A 25,886-nucleotide genomic window follows, 5' to 3' on the forward strand; every position below is an offset into this window, starting at 1 on the left:
GCTAACAGGAAAATATATTATCAAGCGCCCTGGATGTCACCTTTGGATCGGAGATAGGACAATCTAAATGATATAATAAGGTCAACGGAAAATGCTGCTGGTTAGCTGTAGGTATACTACATATATATGAAAGCAAGAAAGAACGAGCGCAAATTCCTATAAACCCAAATCCAGCTGGGACAGGCTAATTAAACTCTTTAGATGGACAAATAGGAAAAAATCATGATTTAAAGTGCCTGTACAAGATTGTGGTTACCTCTTCTATAATCAGTGTGGGGTATATAATATGTACTGAATGAAAATCTACCAGCTTTTTCACCCAGCCTGGTAAAGTGCACACATGAAATTGAGCCTGCACGTTGGAAAATGTGCTAAAATGCAAAAATATATATGCATACACGTATATCATATGTAGCTGACTCCCACTGACGTGTAGTATGCAAACTAAATATGTTGTGATATAAAAATGGAAAAAATTAAAGAAATATATACTGCACACTCCAAATAATGTGCAAAATAACAAAAAGTGAATAAATATGATTGATATAATTTGCGAACTGTCCTCAAGATGGCAGTATGATAACGGAATAAAGAGGACCAATAATATGGTAACTAAGGTGAAAAAAGCTATGACAATTGTTATATAAAAATAAATTAATGTGCATAACCATGTGTAAAGTGCTAGTGCTGATGTGACCTTAATGAAAAATGTCTAACGGAGCGTCAGGATGCTGAGAGACACCGCACCATTTTAAGTGGGGGAAAGCCGCTCGCTTCCCCTATCAGAGTATGGAACCTCTCTGCATTATCTCACTCAGACTGCACATGCAGAATAATAAGCACAATCAAATGCGCTCACACTCTGCTATGTGTGACAAATGGAAGAATCCCTAATTAGCCATATTGTAAACATGCTGCATGTCTAAGACCTTTATATCTAAAAAAAATTCAGAAAAAACTTCTGACATCAGGCTAAAAATAATAAATTGAATTGATATCTAACACATTCATGAGTCTGATCTGTCTGCTGTATACTACTTATACAATTATTATAATAGCTAGTAAACATACCGCATCTCTTAAAGGTACATACACATCGCTAATTAAACAGGTGATCATGATTTAGATAATGAACCCTAATTCCATATGATTATATGTTATACTCATTTATAAATAGATCTACAAAAAATATTCAAAACTACTGCAGTCAGTGCAAAACTGCTAGAAAAAAAGCTAGGCAACACAACAGCTACACAGTGGATTGGACTGGAGTCAGTGGACACTCACTCACTGAAATAATTTTAAATCACCACTGCACTGCTGCAGTAGTGATTTAAATTATTACAGCAGTGAGTGGCGCACTACTGCAGCAGTAGTCCACTGACTCCAATCCACTGTCTAGCTTTTTTTGCAGCAGTTTTGCACTAAATGCAAACTGCTAGAAAAAATAGCTAGACAAAAGCTAGACAGTGGATTGGAGTGGACTCAGTGGACTGGTGGACAGACACTACTACTTCACTTTAAAATCAATACTCCCAGTTAAGTAGAACAATATTATAGTGCAGAAAGCATAACATTTCAGCATGTTTATCAGTTAAACGGCTTCTTTTCTTTTCATAACTTGCTGCCACTTCACTAAAAAAAACGCTCACTTGGTACCGAGGAAGGAGGAGCAGAAAGGTATCTTCTAACATGACAAGCAAGTCTTTTGTAGCGTGCCTCATTTTCTTTCCACCACTGAAGAGGATCACTATTTCTGTCAAAAAGTCAAAAATGGTGATTCCCCATTCTTCTAGAAACATTTCTTTATTGTACTCCCCAGTGTGGGATCCTTGCATCACTTTTGTATTCAACACTAGGGATGATCGAACTTTTGAAAAGTTCGGTTCGACCAGAACACCCGAACTTCACGAAAGTTCGGTTCGGATTTCAGAACCCCATTGAAATCAATGGGACCCGAACTTCTGTAATCAAAAAACACCATTTTTAAGCCCTAAAACCCAATAAATGCCCCTAAAAAGTGCCTAGGGTTCTGGGTCATGCTCCAGGGACTATTAATCACACAAAAAAAAGTTCTTAAAAATTGTCATTTTTGATAAAAAAGCCAATTATTGAAAAATTAAAAAAAAAAAAAAAAAGAGATTTTTTTGATTTTTACTTTGGATTTAGTATCTGGGGGGTCTAAAAGGTGTGCATGTGAAGTTTCAGCTCTGTAGCATGTCCAGAACCATGAAAAAAAAAAAGATAATTTTTCAGTAGAACAGGGATGTGGTTCGGGAGCCTCCTTTAACTTTAACACCTATATGATCTTTTTTTCTGGTTCTGGACATGCTACAGAGCTGAAACTTCACAGGTACACCTTTTAGACCCCCCAGACACAAAATCACACAAAAAAAGTTCTTAAAAATTGTCATTTTTGATAAAAAAGCCAATTATTGAAAAATTAAAAAAAAAAAAAAAAAAAAAAAAAAAGAGATTTTTTGATTTTTACTTTGGATTTAGTATCTGGGGGGTCTAAAAGGTGTGCATGTGAAGTTTCAGGTCTGTAGCATGTCCAGAACCAGAAAAAAAAAGATCGTTTGTATTAGAAAACTTTAAGCACAGGAATATGGCTTCTCTGCTGTAACACCTTGCCGGTTTAATAGCAGGCATTTTTTTGGGTTCTTTGCAGTCAGGAAAAACATCTGAACTTGTGTATAGTAGTACTGTGCACAAGTTCTGATGTTTTGCCTGCCTCCAAAATTCCCCAAAAAATGCCAGCAAAAACACACCTGGGCATTTTTTTTTTTTGACGCTAGCGTTTTTTTTTGGCATTTTTTGGGGTTCTTTTGAGGCAGGCAAAACATCTGAACATGTGTATAGGGGGGATATATAGACATATATGTCTGAATATATACCCCTAGACATATATAGGTGTGATAGTAGCAGAAATAAATGCTTGCGCTAATGAAATCATTTACAGTAATATATTTCTGCTACTATCACACCTATATATGTCTCGGGGTATATATTCAGACATATATGCCTATATATACACCCTATACACATGTTCAGATGTTTTGCCTGCCTCAAAAGAACCCCAAAAAATGCCAAAAAAAACGCTAGCGTCAAAAAAAAAATGCCCAGGTGTGTTTTTGCTGGCATTTTTTGGGGATTTTGGAGGCAGGCAAACATCAGAACTTGTGCACAGTACCACTATACACAAGTTCAGATGTTTTTCCTGACTGCAAAGAACCCAAAAAAATGCCTGCTATTAAACCGGCAAGGTGTTACAGCAGAGAAGCCATATTCCTGTGCTTAAAGTTTTCTAATACAAACGATCTTTTTTTTTCTGGTTCTGGACATGCTACAGACCTGAAACTTCACATGCACACCTTTTAGACCCCCCAGATACTAAATCCAAAGTAAAAATCAAAAAATCTCTTTTTTTTTTTTTTTTTTTTTTAATTTTTCAATAATTGGCTTTTTTATCAAAAATGACAATTTTTAAGAACTTTTTTTGTGTGATTTTGTGTCTGGGGGGTCTAAAAGGTGTACCTGTGAAGTTTCAGCTCTGTAGCATGTCCAGAACCCCAAAAAAAGATCATATAAGTGTAAAAGAGGGGTCCCACCATCCCTGCTCTACTGAAAAATTATCTTTTTTTCTGGTTCTGGACATGCTACAGAGCTGAAACTTCACAGGTACACTTTTTAGACCCCCCAGACACTAAATCCAAAAAAAGTCATGCCTGCCTCCAAAAATGCCCGATAAATGCAAGAAAAAGCGCCGTAGAGAAGCCGTATTCCTGTTCTAATAAAAATTATAAGAAAATGCTAATTTTTGGGGGGTTCTGGACATGCTACAGAGCTGAAACTTCACATGTACACTTTTTAGACCCCCCAGATACTAAATCCAAAGTAAAAATCAAAAAATCTTTTTTTTTTTTAAATTTTTCAATAATTGGCTTTTTTATCAAAAATGACAATTTTTAAGAACTTTTTTTTGTGTGATTTTGTGTCTGGGGGGTCTAAAAGGTGTACCTGTGAAGTTTCAGCTCTGTAGCATGTCCAGAACCATAAAAAAAAAGATCGTTTGTATTAGAAAACTTTAAGCACAGGAATATGGCTTCTCTGCTGTAACACCTTGCCGGTTTAATAGCAGGCATTTTTTTGGGTTCTTTGCAGTCAGGAAAAACATCTGAACTTGTGTATAGTGGTACTGTGCACAAGTTCTGATGTTTTGCCTGCCTCCAAAACCCCCCAAAAAATGCCAGCAAAAACACACCTGGGCATTTTTTTTTTGACGCTAGCGTTTTTTTTGGCATTTTTTGGGGTTCTTTTGAGGCAGGCAAAACATCTGAACTTGTGTATAGTGGTACTGTGCACAAGTTCTGATGTTTTGCCTGCCTCCAAAACCCCCCAAAAAATGCCAGCAAAAACACACCTGGGCATTTTTTGTTTGACGCTAGCTTTTTTTTGGCATTTTTTGGGGTTCTTTTGAGGCAGGCAAAACATCTGAACTTGTGTATAGTGGTACTGTGCACAAGTTCTGATGTTTTGCCTGCCTCCAAAACCCCCCAAAAAATGCCAGCAAAAACACACCTGGGCATTTTTTTTTTTGACACTAGCGTTTTTTTGGCATTTTTTGGGGTTCTTTTGAGGCAGGCAAAACATCTGAACATGTGTATAGGGGGTATATATAGGCATATATGTCTGAATATATACCCCTAGACATATATAGGTGTGATAGTAGCAGAAATATATTACTGTAAATGATTTCATTAGCGCAAGCATTTATTTCTGCTACTATCACACCTATATATGTCTAGGGGTATATATTCAGACATATATGTCTATATATACCCCCTATACACATATTCAGATGTCATGTCTGACATCAAACATGTCCTCAAAAAAGCACTGGCAGTGGCAGCCCCTGCAGCATTAAAAAATGCTTGCTGGTGAGAAGCCACATTCCTGTCCCGAAGCAGAGAAATGATCATTTCTCTATAGCGGTCACCCTGCTATGGAAGGGTTTTGTCACCCTGCCATAGCAGTCACTGTCAGTTAACCCTACACTACACTACGGTCCCCTGACACTTAACACTTTCCCTACAGAAACTAAATTTTTGAAGCTAACTTAAGTGTAAAGGAGCACTCTAACTACACTAGATATCCCTTTCCTCACACTAAAAATAGCTAAATGACACTTTTAAAGTAAAATTAACAGAACTGCTTCCACTCTCTTCCATGTCCAGTATAACAATGCTGGGAATATGGCGGGGGCGATCTTATATACTGGGGGGCGTATTCACTAATGATTGGTCTAGGGACCCCCTAGTCACTCCAATCACATTCCTAGCATTCTTCTGCCCCCTCAATTGGCTTTTGCTAATGGTTCTGGTCCAATCACGGGCTTTTAAAGCACATTTCCTGAAGCATTGCATTTTGGGCGGTTCTGGTTGCCGAATTCCGAACTTTTTGGGCAAAAAGTTCTAAATTCGGCCGAACCTCGAACACCCAATGTTCGGGCCGAACCGATGGTGGACCCGAACCGTTCGATCATCCCTATTCAACACCAAATGCCTTCTTGTCCATCCGCTGTCAATGAAGTGGCATGTAAGACTCATTAGTGATTTTGTTTGTCCTGACCCGCAATCAGTCGTGAATATGAGTGAGTTGCCAGCATTCTCTGGTTGCAGCATAGTCTTTACTTTGTCAACGACCTTTTGGTGAATTATTTGCAGCATTTCAGTTCGATAAAATTTGTCACTCTACAGTGTGTACCTTGGCTCAAGGATGGACACCAACGTCTTAAATCCAGAGTCAGACACTATTGTAAATGGCTGGTTATCAGTGACCATCATCTCTGTGATTACTCTGTCCAGCATTTGGGATCTACCATCAGATTTTTGCCACCTGTTTTTTTCTGAAACGTATCTGTTATTGTTGCCTGGGATAGTGATGTTTCACCTTGTGATTCATTTTGTTTTTTCTGTCCTACATTATACAATTCAACATGATGAACTCTTAGATGGGCCCAAAGATTATATGTATTTTTGTTTTTTGCAGTTATTGATCCCATGCTTACATTGTTTTTGCAAGTGTTGCACAGTGCTGCTGATTTTCCTGGAGATGGAGAACAGAAATAGTCCCAGACCACAATTTAAAATTTTCTATCTCCATCCATCTCCATTGAAACTTGAAAAGACACTAATATAGGCTTAAACAAAATGGCTGGCTGGCACCCTGTGGTGATGAGTGGCTGGCACCCTATGGTGGGTGGCTGGCTGGCACCCTGTGGTGGGTGGGTGGCTGGCTGGCTGGCACCCTGTGGTGGGTGGGTGCCTGGCTGGCACCCTGTGGTGGGTGGCTGGCACCTGTGGTGGCTGGCTGGCACACTGTGGTGGGTGGGTGGGTGGGTGGCTGGCTGGCACCCTGTGGTGAGTGGGCGGCTGGCACCCTGTGGTGGGTGGTTGGCTGGCTGGCACCCTGTGGTGGGTGGCTGGCTGGCTGGTCCTCTGTGGTGGGTGGGTGGGTGATTGGCTTGCACCCTGTGTATAGTAATGTATAGTGGGCCTTGTCTGCCTAACAGCAGGGCCATGATTTCTTTTTGCTAGGGTGTCATGGCTTCCAGGTGTGCCTGCTGAGAGGGGAGTTTCCCACTGGTCCCTGTGAGAGGCTTCTCATAGGGCGGTGGAGGAAACCCAATTAGGGGACACATTCAGGCTTGTAACTACCCCAGAATGCAGATTATGCAGCAAGGGATTCTGTGAGTGGGTATAAGTTTGTGGGAAGTGCGTGACTGGGTGTCTTTGGCGGGAGCAGAGTCCCAGGAGGGAGAGAACGGCTGTCTCTTCTCCTGTCTGAGAAAGCAAATATCTTGGGGTGTCATCTAACAATCCAGAGAGTGCTGAGTTGAGCTGGGGGGATCTGGTGTGCCGACAACCAGCGGAGAGCGAGAGGGGTCCTGTCCCAGGAAAGCCTACACAGGTCGTGAGTACTGAGGATTGCCCCTGGGGGTCTGCCTGAAGTGTTAGAGGAGACCACTTTGGAAGAGGTTCTGGGATCCAGTGTCAGCTAGCTGTAAAGGGGGGTACCCAGGTTGAGGACCCTGAAGTGACAGAGGGGGTACATAGTCAGTGGACCCTGAAGAGCTAAAAGTGTAAAGGGGGCGCCTGCAGTTTGGGCCCTGAATTGTACAGAGTACCAGTTGAGAGTTGCAGCCATACAGGAATTCACAACAAGGTACCTCAAGCCAGTGCAAGGCTGGATGGAGTAGTCAGTGACTTTGCAGTGCAGCAGTGTCATTCGTTCAATACTCCACAGTCCTGAGTCTTTTGGACTTAAAGTCGAGGATTCAGCACTTCTTTCAAGTTACAGTGTGTTCTTAGTGTCAGTGAGCATTGGCTAGCGTCGGCTGGCGTCAAGGCAGCGTTAACAGACATTTTTCTGGATAAAGTTGTACTTAGTTGAACCTAAAGGAGTATCCCACTTATTCCCTTCTCCCATCCCCTTAAATACAATAAAACAACAAAACAAAGATGCCGGAGTTGTCAATGTCTCAGTTCTCACACCCAGGGCCGCAGCTCACATGGGCTGGAGAGGTAACCGTTAACGATGGCAGACCCATATCAGGCTCAATGCCTGGAAAACCTGTTACATTATATATATATATATATATATATATATATATATATATATATATATACATATACAGTATTCTGGTGCAGGGGTCCAAAGACCGATGAAGAAAGAGGTCGGGTGAGGACAGAGCTGAATCCTGGGACAGGTGAGTGTCTGTTTATTAAAAGTCAGTAGCTACAGTTTTTATAGCCGCTGAATTTTAAAATTTCCACAGGTAACAGAAGAACTGCTTTAAGTGTCCCCCATGGCAGTGCTCAGGTTCCCGTTCCAATTTTTTATAATTGTTCGCCCACTAGTCCTCAAAAAGGCCAGGATTTAGCAGCAGGATTCATCCTTCATTGTGTTCATCAGGATTCACGACAAAGTTTGGGTTCACTGAACTTTGAAATAGATTTGCTGAATCTTCAGCAAATAAAACCTGAGCAGATAAGCTTATTACTAATAATATTATAGTCCTGTCATATGAAGTGAACAAAAGAGTTCCCTTAATCAGCAATTGCCTTATAAAGTTTCATTATTTTATATAATTATTATCCAAGTTTAGGAATAAATTCCGTAATAGCTCTCTGTCTCCTCTGCTTCAGGATTTTTTTCTGTTATGTTATTTCATAGCTTGTACTCATAATCCTGTCTCCTTTTGTTACAGGTTGCTGACATTCCTGTTACTCAAGTTTTTGCTGAGGCCACAGCTCTCCCTGCATTTCCATTTATCTTTGCCCGTTTTGATGGTGTTCTAGGAATGGGATTTCCCGGCCAGGCAATTGATGATATCAAACCAGTCTTTGACCAGATTCTGTCAGAGCAAGTTTTGAAAGAAGAGGTTTTCTCCGTTTATTACAGTCGGTGAGAAAAGAATGAAATATTACATTTCTCTAAAGTATCACTAGATAGTTTCATAATATGTATTATGTGGGAAAAAAAGTCCCCATATGGTTCCTAAAATTGTAATTTATTGCCACGATTCGATTAGACTTACGGTTTTCTTGTGCTTGAAGTTCCTCTTCAATTTAAAATATATAATTTATACAGCTAATAAACTATACTACCATGGCAAATGCTATCATGTATGCTTTTAAAATTCTTGATGCTTGCCGTTCCCACTTTTGATAAGATACCTGACGTCCTTAGATAATAAGGTTCTCCTTTTTTTGCAGACAATACAAGTGAGAAGATAAGTTCCCAAACATAAAGATGTCACTCACATTAAGATGGTTTCCCATGTGGTAACAAATGCTCACACTGCACACAAAATGCTCTTTTAAATACACTTCATACAGTACACATTGGTACAGTGTACCTAAATTGTAATTTAATTGGTCATCACTAAAGTCTACCTGACGTGGCCACAAAGTGCCTAACGTAACAAGAGTGCCTAAATGCAGACACAATGTTGAAGCCTGCAAGTGCCTGTGTTTGTCTTATAATAAAGACCTGTGCATCCTAGGCCCAGGATGAATATGGGGCCCAGACTTCTACCCTTCTGGCACTCTTATGTCAAATATCAGAACTTCAATGGACAGTAGAAATACTGGCATTCGACACTTAAACGATAAGGGTGAAGCAGCCTGCTAAGGAAAAAGAAGGGCTAAAACTCAATATGGGTAAATTCCCAAGTGCTACCTTGGCCTAAAATTTGTGGATTCCACGTGGGCACAGGGATTGATCTGAGTATTAACACCGATACATGCACACACAACAACGTGACCAAATTTTGCATTATCGTTACCTTAGAAACTATTTAGACAAAGTAGAAAAAAAAAAAAGTTTAGAACACTGTTATGAAAAAATAAATATTTAGCATAACATTAATCTTTCTACTTTCCATGGTGTAAGAAGGCCTACATTTTTGAAATGGCACTCCTGATGTTAAACATGTGTCAAGCTAAAAACAGCCAAGTTCTATCAGAGCCCAGAAGCTAGTCTGAAAGGGTTGGATTTTAATCGCTAGCTATGACATCATCAGGGAAAGTGTTTCAAACTTTTGTCCCCTAGGGTGGAAAAAAAATATTTAATAGCATTTATAACCACCCACTAAATATTGGTATATTACAGGTACGTAACTATGTACGTATCATACCTGTGGAATGCCTCTAGAGGTCTAGACATGGCATCACCACTTCGCCTCTCCACCTTACCCAATCAGAAAATCCTTTGCATTATTTGAGAAATTTCAAAGCATTCTCTGAATGGCACCCAGGCCTAGTGACCGACTTTCTGTGTTCACAATACGGCAAGGCATCAAACCAGCACAGGACCTAGAAGCTATCGAGATCACTGCACCAGAGGTATCTATTACAGTAATTTCCAACTTGTAAAGGGAATTCACATATGCATATGCATAGTTACATTGGTCCAAAATGCCATACCTGGAATTCTTCTTTAACCACTTGTCCACTGGGCACTTACAGTATACCCCCTTCCTAACCAGGTTTCAGTGCTTTAATATTTTGAGTGACAATTACTTAGTCATCCAATACTTTACCCATATGAAATTTAGGTCCTTTTTTTCACACGAATAGAGCTTTCTTTTAGTGGTATTTAATCACCACTGGATGTTTTTTTTTTTTTTTTTTTGCACTATAAATGAAAAAAAGACCACAAATTTGGTATAAAATGCATTTTTCTTAATTTCTGTTATAACATTTTGCAAATTAGTAATTTTTCTTCATATATTTATGACAAAATTGATACTGCTACATATCTTTGGTAAAAAAAAAATAACCCCAATCAGTGTATATTTGGTCTTTTTGAAAGTTATAGAGTCTACAAACTATGTTGCCAATCACTGAAAATTGATCACACCTGATGTACTGACAGCCTAAGGCCCCTTTCACACGAGCGATCCGATCAGATCGGCCTGTCAGTTTTTTAGGCGGATCTGATCAGGTCCCCCATGCATCCCTATGGGGCAGCGGATGTCAGCGGAGACATGTCCGCTGACACCCGCTGCCATCCACATCCTGTCCGTGAATTTGGGACGGATGGAAACCCTATTTTCCATCCGTGCATGGGATTCCCTATAGAGATGCATGGGGCTCTGACACCTCCCTCTCTGCACACAGAGCGGAGAGGGAGATGTCACCTTCCTGCTCAGTGGGGATCTGTGTATTGATCCCCCGCTGAGCAGCACAGATCCGCCTACGGTAGCGGACCGCGTGAAAGAGCCCTATCTCATTTCTTGAGACACTAACAAGCCAGGACAGTACAAATAGCCCCCAAGTGACCCCTTTTTGGAAGCAGACATTTCAACATTTCAATGTATTTAGTAAGAGGCATGGTGAGTTTTTTGAAGTTTTAGTTTTTTTCCCACAATTCTTTGCAAACTGAGGATTTTTTTCCACAAAATTGTCAAATTAACAGGTTATTTCTCCCACATGGCATATGCATACTTGTAACTACACCCCAAAAAATTCTGCTACTCCTGAGTATAGCGATACCACATGTGTGAGACTTTTTCACAGCCTGGCCACATACAGAGGCCCAACATGCAGGGAGCACCATCAGGTGCTCTAGGGACATAAATTACACATTTATTTTCTTGACTACCTTTTACACTTTGAAGGACCTGGAGCACCAGGACAATGGAAACACTCAAAAAATTACCCCATTTTACAAAACAAGTCTTTCGAACATGTCATTTTTTTCCGAAAGTTTTTGGAAAATGTGGAAAGAAAATGAAAACTTATTTATTTTTTTTTGTTTTCATGAAGTTGTCCATGTATACAATTTTTCGAACACATAGCATGTATATACGAAACTGACACCCACTGATGTGGCACGGATGAGCACTGATGTGGCACGGATTAGCACTGATGTGGCACGGATAAGCACTGATGTGGCATGGATGAGCATCGGAGTTGAGCGAACACCTGTATGTCCGGGTTCGGCGGGTTCGACCAAATTTGAAAAAAAAGTACGGGTTCGTGAACCGGACTTAACCCAAACTTTGCCCCGATCCCGAACCCTATTGAAGTCAATGGAGACCCGAACTTTTGAGCACTAAAATGCCTCTAAAACAAACATGGAAAGGGCTAGAGGGCTGCAAATGGCAGCAAACTCATCTTAAGAGCATGGCAAGTGCTCTGCAAACAAATTTGGATAGGGAAATAACTTAAAATAACATAAACAAAAAAATTTAAAATAATAATCTTGAATGATGTAGGAGGAGGACGAGGCACATATGGAGTAGGAGGTTGAGGTGGCGGTGGATATGGCGGTGTAGGTGGAAGCGGCAGGGGCAGTGGAGGAGGAGGACAAGGCCCATATGGAGTAGGAGGTTGAGGTGGTGGTGGATGTGGCGGTGTAGGTGTAAGCGGCGGTGGAGGAGAACAAGGTAGCCAAAGCTGGTTTTTGTTTTTCATTTTATTTATTTTTAAATTATGGTACACCCCAAAAAGAGTGAGAAAGATCAAAAATGCAACAATGGCTGGGTAAGGCCGGTATACATGTCTTTTCTGCACAAGATACGGACAAGTCCTGGGAAGATCCATGCCTGGTTCATTTTAATGAACGTGAGCTTGTCCACATTGGCTATGGACAGGCGGCTGCGCTTGTCTGTGATAACGCCCCCAGCCGTGCTAAATACTGTACATGTTCAGATAATACACTGGCTGCAGGGCAGGCCAGCACCTCCAAGGCATAAAGGGCAAGCTCAGGCCATGTGCCCAATTTGGAGAGTCAGAAGTTGAAGGGGGCAGACCAGTCATTCAGTACGTCTAGGCGTGTGCTACCATACTGCTCCACCATGTTAGTGCTGGGTCGTGGTGCTGCTGGTGGAGCTCCTGTTGCAAGGAGAGGACGTGGTCAATCCGTGCCAGCTACACACACAAGTGAAACACTTTTCTCAGCTGCGAGTAGGTGACAGAACCTTACAGCAGTATTTGGCAGGGCCTAATGCGCCTCTACAAATGTTGAGACCAGAACAAGTACAGGCGATAGTAGATTGGGTTGCTGACAGTGCCTCCAGTTCCTTCACATTGTCTCCCACCCAGTCTTCTGCTGAAAGGTCAGAGTTGGCACCTGCAGCCGATGTCCATTAATCTTTCACCTCACCCCCTTGCAAATCAGCCAAGCAGTCTGAGGCCCAAGTCATGCAGCAGTCTCTTCTTCTTTTTGATGACTCTGTTAGCATGGTTTCCCAGGGCAATCCACCTAGCCCTGCCCCAGAAGTGGAAGAGATTGAGTGCACCGATGCCCAACCACTTATGTCTCAAGATGAGTACATGGGAGGACCATCGCAGCACATCTCAGATGATGACGAAACACAGGTGCCAACCGCTGCGGAATTCCGAATTGTGGAGACCAACAAGGGTTGCAGGGGTGAAGACTGCATGGAAGATGATGTGGAGGACGATGAGGTCCTCGACCCCACATGGAATGAACGTCATGCAGGTGACCTGAGTAGTTTGGAGGAAGAGGCAGTGGTCGCACAGAGCCACCAGCACAGCAGAAGAGGGAGCAGGCCGTGTCCTAGACACTACGCCTGCTACTGCCCAACACAGCAAGGGACCGAGCACACCAAAGCCAGCTCAAAGGAGTTCCCTAGCGAGGCAGTTCTTCAGACAATGTGCTGATGACAGGACATGAGTGGTTTGCACGCTGTGAAATCAGAGCCTGCAGCAAGGCATAAACCTTCTCAACCTGAGCACAACCTGCATGACCAGGCATCTAAGTGTAAAGCACGAGCTGCAGTGGAGTAGACACCTCAAAAACCAAGAAAGGTGTCTGGCTCCTCCTGCTTCCTCTTCTGCTGCAGTCCCAGCCTCTTCATCCACCTCTGTAGTGAGGCGGCACCTGTCACCCCGCAAACAGAGGATCTGCCAGCAACACCACCACCTGGGTCACCAACAACCATCTCCACAATGTCCCAAAGCATTCAGCTTTCTATCTCCCAAACACTGGAGCGGAAGAGGAAGTCCCCCCCCCCCACCTACCCATGATCCCTGGCCCTGAATGCCAGCATTTCAAAATTCCTGGCCTTTGAAATGCTGTCATTCCGTCTGGTGGAGACGCAGAGTTTTAAAAGCCTTATGGCGGTGGCTGTCCCACAGTACGTCATGCCCAGCCGCCACTACTTTTCCAGGCAAGCCATCCCTTCCCTGCACAACCAAGTGGGTGACAAAATCAGGTGTGCACTGCGCAATGCCATCTGTGGCAAGGTCCACCTAACTATGGATACGTGGACCAGTATGCACGGTCAGGGACCTTATATCTCCCTAACAGCACACTGGGTAAATGCAGTGGTGGCTGGGCCTGAGGCGGATAGCAGTTTGGCACATGTCATTCCACCACCGAGGATTGCAGTGCGCTTCAGTTTGCCTCCCGTTCCTAACTCCTCCTACTCCGCTTCCTCATCCTCTACCGCCTCCTCATCTGGTCAGCGTAACATCTTCACCACCAACTTCAGCACAGCCAGGGGTAAACGACAGCAGGCAGTTTTAAAACTTGCCTGTTTGGGGGGAAAAAAACACACACTGTGCAGGAGTTGTGGAGGGGCATTGAACAGCAGACCAATGAGTGGTTGGTGCCAGTGAGCCTCAAGCCTGGCCTGGTGGTGTGCAATAATGGGCGAAATCTCGTAGCAGCTCTGGGCCTAGCCAGTTTGACACACATCCCTTGCCTGGCACATGTGCTGAATTTGGTGGTGCAGAGGTTCCTTAGAAATTCCCCCGATATGTCAGAGTCAAGTGCGGGCTGTCTGTTCGCACTTTTGGCGTTCTCACCCTGCTGCTGTTTGCCTGTCAGCGCTGCAGCGTAACCTCAGCCTTTCTGCTCACCGCCTCATATGTGATGTGCCCACAAGGTGGAACTCCACCTTGCACATGCTGGCCAGACTGTGCGAGCAGTAGCAGGCTATAGTGGAGTTTCAGCTGCAGCACGCACACATGAGTCGCTCTGCGGAACAGCACCACTTCACCACCAATAACTGGGCCTCCATGCCAGACCTGTGTGCCTTGTTGTGCTGTAACATATGCAGACTAGGCCCCAATGTAATATTTTTTCCCTAAATGGGTGTTTATTGAATAGCAGAATAGAACAACAGTATCCAAAGGGTGTATCTCACAGTAACATATGCAGACTAGGCCGCAATTTTTTTTTTCCCCTAAATGGGTTTGTATTACAAAGCGGAATACAACAGTAAACAATGGGTGTATCTCACAGTAACATATGCAGACAGGGCCGCAATTAACTTTTATCCCCTAAATGGGTTTTTATTGCAAAGCAGAATACAACAGTATGCAATGGGTGTATCTCACTGTACCATATGCAGACAGGGCCGCAATTAACTTTTTTTCCCCCCCTAAATGGTTTTTTATTGCAATGCGCAACTTATCAGTATGGAATGGGTGTATCTCACTGTAACATATGCAGACAGGGCCGCAATTAACTTTTTTTTCCCCCTAAATGGGTTTTTATTGCAATGCGCAACACAACAGTATGCAATGGGTGTATCTCACTGTAACATATGCAGACAGGGCCACAATTAACTTTTTTCCCCCTAAATGGGTTTGTATTGCAAAGCGGAATACAACAGGCACAGTGGTGTAGTGGTTAGCACTTTTGCCTAGCAGCAAGAGGGTCGCTGGTTCGAATCCCAACCACGACACTACCTGCCTTGAGTTTGCATGTTCTCCCTTTGCCTGTGTGGGTTTCCTCCGGGTACTCTGGTTTCCTCCCACACTCTAAAGACATGCTGGTAGGTTAATTAGATCCTGTATAAAAAATTGGCCCTACTATGAATGTATGTATGAATGTGAGTTAGGGACCTTAGATTGTACGCTCCTTGAGGGCACGGACTGATGTGAATGTGTAATGTATATGTAAAGCGCTGCGTAAATTGACAGCGCTATATAAGCACCTGAAATAAAATAATAAATAAACAGTATGCAATGGGTGTATCTCACTGTACCATATGCAGACAGGGCCGCAATTAACTTTTTTTCCCCCTAAATGTTTTTTTATTGCAATGCACAACACAACAGTATGCAATGGGTGTATCTCACTGTATCATATGCAGCCTAGGCCGCAATTAACTTTTTTTCCCCCCTAAATGGGTTTTTATTACAAAGCAGAATACAACAACAGTATGCAATGGGTGTATCGCACTGTAACATATGAATGACAATATGAAAAATAATTGTCCCCTTAATTGGTGCTTGTTAAATAGCAGATTTGAAATGCAGTGTCTAAACGCTGTAAGTCACAGTATAATATGAAGGAAAAAAGTTTTTTATTTTTTAAATGCAGATTAAGTAGACACATATGCACTGAGTTTGCAGGAAATGGCCGCTACACACCGCACCCCTAACAGCTTGGATACTGATGTTCTATTCCGCTATTGAATTAAAAAAAACATTTGAATGAAAAACTGAAAAATAATTATTTTCCCCTTACATTGGTGCTTTTTGAAGAGCAGGTTAGAAAAGCAGTGTTTTAAATGCATGTCTAACAGGTTGGATACTGTGGTTGTTCTATTCCGCTATTGAATAAAAAAAAAACAAATTTCAATGAAAAACTGAAAAATATTCCCCCCCCCCAAAATAATGAAAAATAATTATTTTTCCCTAAATACAGAAAAATAATTATTTTCCCCTTACATTGGTGCTTTTTGAAGAGAAGGATAAAAAAGCAGTGTCTGTCTAAAGACTGTATGTCAAAGTTAACTACTTCCTGACTGCGCACAGTATATTTACTGGGGCAGTCAGCCCCGGCCAGGCAGAGTGACGTAGGCCTACGTCGCTCGCCTGTCACCGGGTTTTGAGCCAATAGCGGGCTCGTTAACAGAGGAGTGCGGCCGTGTGACCGGCGGACCCGATGTCCGCCGGTCACACTACAATCGTCGGTACAGCGGGAGAAAGGCGGGTGGCTTATGTAAACAAGCTGCCTGTCATTCTCCCCTGTGTAAAAATGGAGATCAGACGGTTCTACTATGTAGAACCGTTGATCTCTGTTTTTACAATAGTAGACCTGTCCCACTACAGTTAGAAACACGCCCCTAGGACACACTTAACCCCTTCCTGTCCAATACAGTTAACCCCTTCCCTGCCAGTGTCATTTTTGCAGTAACAGTGCATATGTATAGCACTGATTACTGCAGTAATGTCACTGGTACCCCCAAAAGTGTCAAAAATGTCAGTCAAGGGTCCGATCTGTCCGCCGCAATGTCGCAGTACCGCAAACAAAATCGCAGATCGCCGCCATTACTCGTTAAAAAAAAAAATACCAAAAATGACAAAAATCTTTCCCTTTGTTAGTAAACGCGATAACTTTTGCACAAACCAATCAAAATACGCTTTTTGCAATTTTTTTTTACCAAACATATGTAGCATAAAACAAATTGGCCGAAAATGTTAAAAAATTTTGATTTTTACATTTTTTATTGGGGGAATTTCATATAAAAAAAGTGAAAAATATTGTTATTTTTGCAAAATTTACGCTCTTTTTTTGTTTATAGCGCATGATCAAAAAATCGCACAGGTGATCAAATACCACCAAAAGAAAGCTCTGTTTGTGGGAAAAAAAGGACGTGAAATTCGTTTAGGTACAGCGTCGCACGACCGCGCAATTGTCCGTTAAAGTCACGCAGTAAAAAATCGCAAAAAACCCCCTGGTCAGGAAGGGGGTAAAATCTTCCGGGGCTTAAGTGGTTAAATATGAAGGAAATTTTTTATTTCTTTTTTAAATGCAGATTAAACAGACACATATGCACTGAGCTTGCATTAAATGTGCAGCACCGCACGCCTAACAGACTGATAAAAGTTTTTTTTTTTCTCCTTTCTCCTCCTCACTGGGCTCAGGTCAGGGCATAAAGATAGTGTACTGCACCCCTACACAATACAATCAATGTAGATCGCTGTCTGATTAAAGAAGATTGTTCCTATGCTTTACCTCAAAGCAATCTCCAGCCTGACCCTACAATAATCTCCCATATCTCCCTCCGGTCAAAAAGATTGTGCACTGCACCCCCACACAATCAAATCAATGTAGATCGCTGTCTGATTAAAGATTGTTCCTATGCTTTCCCTCAGAGCAATCTCCAGCCTGACCCTACAGTAATCTCCTCTCTCTCCCTCGGGGCAAAAAGATCGTGCACTGCACCCCCACACAATCAAATCAATGTAGATCGCTGTCTGATTAAAGAAGATTCTTCCTATGCTTTCCCTCAAAGCAATCTCCAGCCTGACCCTACAGTAATCTCCTATCTCTCCCTCAGCAGCAGCAGTCTGGAACCTCTCCCTAGTATAATTATAGCAGAGTGACGCACGGTGCTATGTGACTCCAGCTTATATAGACTCTGGGTCACATGCTGCACTGGCCAATCACAGCCATGCCATTAGTAGGCATGGCTGTGATGGCTTCTAAGGCACACTAGTTAAATGCTTGCTGATTGGCTGCCTTGCACCTGTTGAAACCGCGCCATTAAAACCGCACCAAAACATCAAATAACGTTACCGAACAACGGACAGTACCCGAACATACAGTGAAATGTTCGGGTTTGGGTCCAGGTACTGAATACCCAAAAGTCCGGTACGAACCCGAACAATACAGTCCGGGCTCGCTAAACCCTAATGAGCACTAAAGTGGCATGGATGTGGCATGGATGAGCACTAATGTGGCACGGATGAGCACTGATGTGGCACTAATGTGGCACAGATGAGCACTGATGTGGCATGGATGTGGCAGGATGAGCACTAATGTGGTATGGATGAGGCATAGATGAGAACTTATGTGGCAAGGATGAGTACTTATGTGGCATGGATGTGGCACGGGTGAGCACTGATGTGACATGGATGAGCACTGATGTGGCATGAATGAGGCATGGGTGAGCATGAATGAGGTATGGATGAGCATGACTGAGGCAAGTATCAGCATGATTGAGGCATGAATTTGGCATGGATGGGCATGAACGAGCTATGGATAAGCCATGGATGGGCATGAATGAGGCATGAATGGGCACAGATCAGTGCTGTGGGCAACCGAAGTGCTGACCTGATTCAGCTCACAAGTGCTGCTGCACCGGCTCCCTCCTCTTCTCCCACACTGTACCGATCGGTGTGAGAAGAGGGGAGGAGTTGAACCAGACATGCACCCATTTGTTGACAAATGATCGCTTCGTCATTGGACGTAGCGATCATGTGTTAAAGGGCTGCTATAATTTGCCCTTTACCCAGATCTGTGATGCGCCGGGTTCGGTGGACCTGGCCATCATGGACATGGCCAGGGGGCGTGCGTGAAGCACGAGTTGGGGAGGACGTCATAGTACGCCCTCCCAGAACTAGCTGATCACGCTGTAGCCCTCATTCAGCTAGGGCTCGGTCAGCAAGTGGTTAAAGAAGATCTATCATTACAAATTTTGACACTTTAGTGCCCCCCCCACATTCAGTACTTTGTCCCATATAGCCAGGTGCTTCCTAAGAGAAGTTCTGATGTCTGACCTGCACCCCCCTCCCCTCCCTATATGGCAAATCCTACAGATACAATAGATCTTAACTGTAGCTTGCCTCAGTTCTGAAACTTTACCAAGACGATGAATGCAGAGGTAGAGAAGGCTGACACACTCCCCTCTTCTAATACATTACTACGATTTTTGGAAAGATCTTCTTTAACCACTTGCCGACTGCCCCACGCAGATTTACTGCGGCAGGGTGGCTCGGCTGCTCATAATCACGTAGACATACGTGATTATGTGCATGCGGCCTCGGCGGCGCGAGAACGTCGCAGGAGCCGCGCTCCCGCTGTGATTAGGCACAGCAGGAGTCAGACCGTGTGTTTCAGCTAAGATGAAACACCGATCTCTGTGTGCCTGTCACAGAGCCCCCCCCCACAGTTAGCAAGCACATGTAGGCTTACATTTAACCTCTTGATCACCCCCAGTATTAACCCCTTCCCTGCCAGTGTCATTTATACAGTAACAGTGCATATTATTTAGCACTGATTACTGTATTAATGTCACTGGTCCCCAAAAAGTGTCAAAAATGTCAGTTAGGGGTCCGATCTGTCTGCCACAATGTCGCAGTCCCGCTAAAAATCGCTGATTGCCACCATTACTAATAAAAACAAAAAAACAAAAAAAAAAAGTCCAAAAATCTATCCCATAGTTTGTAAACACTATAACTTTTGCGCAAACCAATTTAAATATGCTTTTTGGGATTTTTTTTTTTTTTACCAAAAATATGTAGCAGAATACAAATTGGCCTAAACTGATTAAAAAAATAGATTTTTTTTATAGCAGAATGTAAAAAATATTGTGTTTTTTCAAAATTGTCGCTTTTTTTTGTTTAAAGCGCAAAATCTAAAAACCACAGAGGTGATCAAATACCACAAAAAGAGAGCTCTATTTGCGGGGAAAAAAGGACAGCAATTGTATTTGGGTACAGTTTTGCACGATTGTGCAATTGTTTGTTAAAATAACGCAGTGCCGGATCAAAAAAATGGCCTGGTCATTAAGGGGGTAAAACCTTCCAGAGCTGAAGTGGTTAAACACACTGCTGGAAATTAAATATCAACTGTACTCCCACATTCACTACCGTGCAAAAGTTTTAGGCAGGTGTAAAAAAATGCTTTAAATTAGGAATGCTTTTAGAAATAGAAGTGTTAATTGTTTATATTTATCAATTACAAAATGTAAAGTAAATGAAACCTTGGACAGAGGGGTGGCTGTGGATGTAGTATACTTGGATTTTGCAAAAGCGTTTGACACAGTTCCCCACACACGGCTAATGTGTAAGGTAAAGTCTACTGGCTTGGAAAGATCGGTTTGTAATTGGATAGAAAATTGGCTAAAAGATAGAATTCAGAGAGTAGTGGTTAATGATTCTTACTCTGAATGATCTAAAGTTATCAGTGGTGTACCCCAAGGTTCAGTGTTGGGACCCTTACTTTTTAATATCTTTATAAATGATATAGGGTCTGGGATTAAAAGTAGCATTTCAGTCTTTGCAAATGACACCAAGCTTTGCAGTGGAATAACTTCTTTACAGGATGTCTCCAACTTACAAGCTGACCTCAATGCACTGTTTCATTGGACAACTATGTGGCAAATGAGGTTTAATGTTGATAAATGTACAGTTATGAAGAATATGCATGCATCATACATACTAGGGGGAGTAGAACTGGGGGAATCCATAGCGGAGAATGATCTGGGTGTTCTGGTAGATCATAAGCTTAATAATAGCATGCAATGCCAAGCTGCTGTTTCCAAAGCAAGCAAAGTCCTTTCTTGTATTAACAGGCATGGACTCCAGAGAGAGATATATCATTTTGCCCCTGTACAAATCATTAGCAAGACCTCATCTGGAATATGCAGTTCAGTTTTGGGCACCAGTTCTTAAAAAGGATATCGGGGAACTGGAGAAAGTGCAGAGAAGGGCAACCAAAGTGATAAGAGGCATGGAGGACCTCGGCTATAAGAAAAGATTAGAGGAACTGAATGTATTTTCTCTTGAGGAGAGGAGATTAAGGGGGGATATGATCAACATGTATAAATACATAAGGGGTCCATATAGTGAACTTGGTGTTGAGTTGTTCACTTTAAGGTCAACACAGAGGACAAGGGGGCACTCTTTACGTCTAGAGGAAAACAGATTTAGTCTCCAAATACTGAAAGGTTTATTCACCGTAAGAGCTGTGAAAATGTGGAATAGACTCCCTCTAGAGGTGGTTCTGGCTAGCTCACTAGATTGCTTTAAAAAAGGCCTGGATTCTTTCCTAGGTGTAGATAATATAAATGGGTACTAACATTTTTATTAGGTAAAGTTGATCCAGGGAATATCCGATTGCCTCTCGGGGGATCAGGAAGGAATTTTTTTCCCCTGCTGTAGCAAATTGGATCATGCTTTGCTGGGGTTTATTTTCGCCTTCCTCTGAAACAACAGCGGGTATAGGATTGTGTATATGGGATTGTATGGTTGGGTTTTCAATACTGTTTTTTTTTTTGGTTGAACTGATGGACTTGTGTCTTTTTTCAACCTGACTAACTATGTAACTATGAAAAGAAATCCAAATCAAATCAATATTTAGTGTGACCACTCTTTGCCTTCAAAACAGCATCAGTTTTTCTAGGTACACTTGCTCACCATTTTTGAAGAAACTCGGCAGGTAGGTTGTTCCAGACATCTTGGAGATCTAACCACAGATCTTCTGATTAGGATTCTGTGGGGACCAAACAATCACTTTCAGGACTCCTTGTTCTTTATGCTGAAGATAGTTTTTAACCTCCCTGGAGGTCTGATTATGTCAGGATTTCTGTGCTAAAAACCGTACATTGTTTTGCATGGAAATCTGTTGTTTTATATTTTAAAATGCACCTTCCCCTGCGATCCCCCGCCGTCCTCCCCCCCTGTTCTCCCGCTGTGTGCCCAGCCAATGGTGGCACCTGTCTTCCGGTTCCCTTCCCTGCGAGCGTTGCGAAGCAGGGGGGTGGAAACGGTGGCAATTTCAAAAATGTAAATACACTGCAATAAACAAAATCTCCGTTGGAAATTCTGAAGAATCATTTGATATACTTCCCAAATTCCACAAACTATGTGCCAGTTAGAGACATCAGAATTGTCGCTGTCGTCACTTTCCATACCCAACGAATTTTCCCACGAATCAATATCGCCCAGTTCTTCAAGTAACTCAGTTTCGCTGTCGCTGTTTTCCAGTTCGTCTAAAAGCGCTTTTGCACAAAAAGAATGATTTTTGGACGCCATGGTCATTCTCTTTTTCAGGCACAAAGAACTGGAAAAGCACAGGTAGGGCACTGGAAAAGTCACCAGGTGCAATCCTGTGGTGAAATGGCATGATACAGTGTAATCCGTTAGAATCACAGCTTTCTATCATGTAATTTAGTGTATTTACATTTTTGAATTTGCCGCCGGTTAAACCCCCCTGCGTCGCAACGCTCGCAGGGAAGGAAACCGGAGGGCAAGTTCCGGCATCTGTCGAGCACAGAGCGGGGAAAGAGTGCGAGGACAACAGGGAGGACGGTGGGAGATCGCAGGGAAGGTGAGTGTGATTTTGGTACTTTTGGTACTGAAAATTAACCCCGAGCCACACTCGGGAATACCGCCAAGGAGGTTAATGAAATTAGCTTTATGTTTGGGTTCATTATCCTTCTACAGAATACATTTGGGGCAAATCACATGCCTCTCTAATATGGCATAATGGAGAAGTACCTGCCTGTATTTCTCAGCATTGAACACCAGAGATCTTGACCAGATCTTCAACTCATTATTGTACTGCTCTTCAGCCCTTCGGCAAACAAAGTGCCTCCTACTACAGCCAAATATTTCAAATGTATTCATCAGTCCAGAGCCCTTGCTGCCATTTTTCTGTATCCCAGTTCCAATTGTTTCATGCATATTTTGAGTTGCTTAGCCTTGTTTGCATGTCAGAGGTATGGTTTTTGGCTACAATTCTTCCATGATGACCACTTCTGGCCAGACTTCTCTGGATAGTAAATGGACGTACCTGGGTCCCACTGGTTTCTGCCAGTTTTGTTCTGATGTCACTGTTGAACATTGTCTGATGTCAAAGTGAAGTAGGCATCATGTGTCTTTTGTTTGCTGCATTATGTTTTCTTGGGCGACTGCTGCGTCTCCAGTCTTCCTTGCCTGTTTCTTTGTGCTTCTTCAAAAGAGCTTGAGCAGCACATCTTGAAACCCCAGTCTGGGTTGACATTTTTGCCTGGAAGAGGCCTTGTTGATGTAGTATAACTACCTTATATCTGGTTGCTGTGCTAAGTCTTGCCGTGGGGTATGACCTGTGACATGAAACTGTCTTCCACAACCTCACCTTAGAAGCAGAGTTTGGCTGATCCTCATTCAGCCTTTTACACAGCTGTTTAATGTTTCAGTTAATGACTGTGTTTCAACCCTAATATGAAATTGATGATCATTAGCACCTGCTTGGTACTGTATACTTGGTTAATCACACACCTGACTCTAATCCTATAAAATCCTTTACTTTGTGCAACTGTAAGATTTAAAGCTGGTTTGAAGCCAAAAAGGGCAACTACAGCAAATATTGATTCAATTTGAATTTTTCTTCTGTTTGCCTTCTTTGCATTTTGTAAATTAACATAAATAAACAATTAAACAGTGTTTTCTTTAAATAGTATTTAATAACCACTGGATTTTCATTTATTCTTTTTTTTAAGGAATAAACATTTTGAAAGAAACTGGCTCCCTTTAGAGAGAAGAAACTGTAATGTGACCTAATGTGAATAAATCACCAAGACTAGATGGCTTACAACTGAAAGTCCTAAAAGTGTTTGTAAACCTGAAAAATAATAATTGAACAACGCTGTTTACCTTGTACAATATACTTTCAGAAGCCATTTGTCCCCAGTTTTGCAAAGAAAGGTGAATCCAGCAATGTTTATTCCTCTCCTCTTCATTGCAGGCCTTCAGAGCGACATATTAAAAAAATGTATGTTGCCATGTCCCTACTCCTTTGACTGACACACTATGTGATTTCTCTCATGAATGAGCATGAGAGAAGGGGGCGTGCACATGGCTTTTCCTAACAGTTCTCTTCCCCTACCTCTTCCGGCTCTCCCTGGGTTGTTTGTTTCATACCATTGTCTTTTTGGTCGAGTGTAAGGCATGTGGCTCCTATTGATCAGTACTTGTGAGTGGGCATGGCCAGCTAACGGGGGATCACGCTGTCCTGCTGTCAGCCTGGAGGTCCTAAGAAGCACTGACGAGGCCAAGGAAACCAACAGCGCAGACCACAGAACAGCAGCATAAAGCATTAAAAACATAGGGATTGATTTACTGAAGCTGGAAAATGCAACATTTTGATGCAGCTCTGCATAGAAACTAATCAGCTTTCAGTTTTTTTGTCAAAGCTTAACTGAGCTGAACAAGCTGAAGTTAGCAGCTGATTGGCTAGCATGCACAGCTGCACCATATTTTGCACTCTTCAGTTTTAGTAAATCAACCCCATACTGTGGTGCGCTGCGATACTGTGCTTGCTGGGGGGAGTGTAGAGATGGAAGCAGAGCCTGCTGAGGTCATAACTCCACCTCCCAACCTCAGCCATGGAGACATACCTACTGATTGGCAATTGTTTAAGGGCTTACACAGGCCCTGTGGAACAGAATTTACAGGTAACAGTACAGCCATTTGCTTTATACATATGGACACAGTACTGTGGTAGAAGGCGCATCCACTGGAGGTTTACAATCACTTATAACCATGGAACTTAGCCATGTTATAGTCAAACCATTATTCATAAAATTTAAGGACAGCTTAGAAACTGGAATGCTACTACAGTAGCTGTTTGAAAGAAGCATATCTATAATAATAATATGCAAGTGTCTCTGCGTCCGTCCCTGTGTCTGTGGAATTGCACTACTGCGCATGTGCCGCATGGACAGCCGCTGGGACGCATACACCACTGCGGGAAACGCAGCGAACCAAAGGTGTCACGGGCGAACCAAAGGTGCTGGAGACCCCAAAATTGTATCGCAGGTGGCCAAGACGCTCCCCTACAGCTCTGCGCCCTTTCATCTCCGAAACCCCAAATTTTTCTCAGCTGTAGGGGAGTGTCTTGGCCATCTGCGGTACAATTTTGGGGTCTCCAGCACCATGGCAGCAATTTTCCCGGGAGGGGAGGTGGTGGTGGATTTGGGGGTCTTTTCCTATTGGATGATCCACTGTTCTGTGTGTGTGAGGAGCTCCCCTCCCCCTCTCTGATTTACCGCCCTCCAACCCGACATTTATCATTCAATCCCCCCCATACAATACAATCCCCTCCCCTCCATACACTACAATCCCCTCCCCTCCATACACTACAATCCCCTCCCTCCCCCATACACTACAATCCCCTCCCTCCCTCATACACTACAATCCCCCCCATACACTACAATCCCCTCTATCCCCCCCACACTACAATCCCCTCCCTCCCCCATACACTACAATCCCCTCCCTCCCCCATACACTATAATCCCCCCTCCCCCATACACTATAATCCCCTCCCCCTATACACTACAATCTCCTCCCCCCCATACACTACAATCCCCTCCACCCATACACTACAATACCCCCCATACACTACAATCCCCTCCCTCCCCCCCATACACTACAATCCCCCCACACTACAATCCCCTCCCTCCTTCCCACACTACAATCCCCTCCCTTCCCCATACACTACAATCCCCTCCCTTCCCCATACACTACAATCCCCTCCCTTCCCCAACACACTACAATCCCCTCCCTCCCCCACGCTTCAATCCTCCTTCCCCCATACACTGTAGAACCCCTCCCCCATAC

General features: G+C 42.9%; 1 protein-coding gene across 2 annotated transcripts in view; it reads left to right on the plus strand.

Annotated features, from left to right (window-relative positions):
* Positions 1-25,886, plus strand: part of REN (renin) — an 822,085-nt gene that overhangs the window by 462,257 nt on the left and 333,942 nt on the right. For both annotated transcript variants that reach the window (XM_082245108.1, XM_082245109.1), the window contains exon 5: positions 8,273-8,469. In XM_082245108.1, the coding sequence (XP_082101234.1) occupies positions 8,273-8,469 (197 nt within the window). The remainder of the gene's footprint in view (positions 1-8,272; positions 8,470-25,886) is intronic.

This window comes from Pelophylax lessonae, assembly GCF_965119305.1.
Source record: "Pelophylax lessonae genome assembly, chromosome: 2".
NCBI classification, from domain to species: domain Eukaryota; kingdom Metazoa; phylum Chordata; class Amphibia; order Anura; family Ranidae; genus Pelophylax; species Pelophylax lessonae.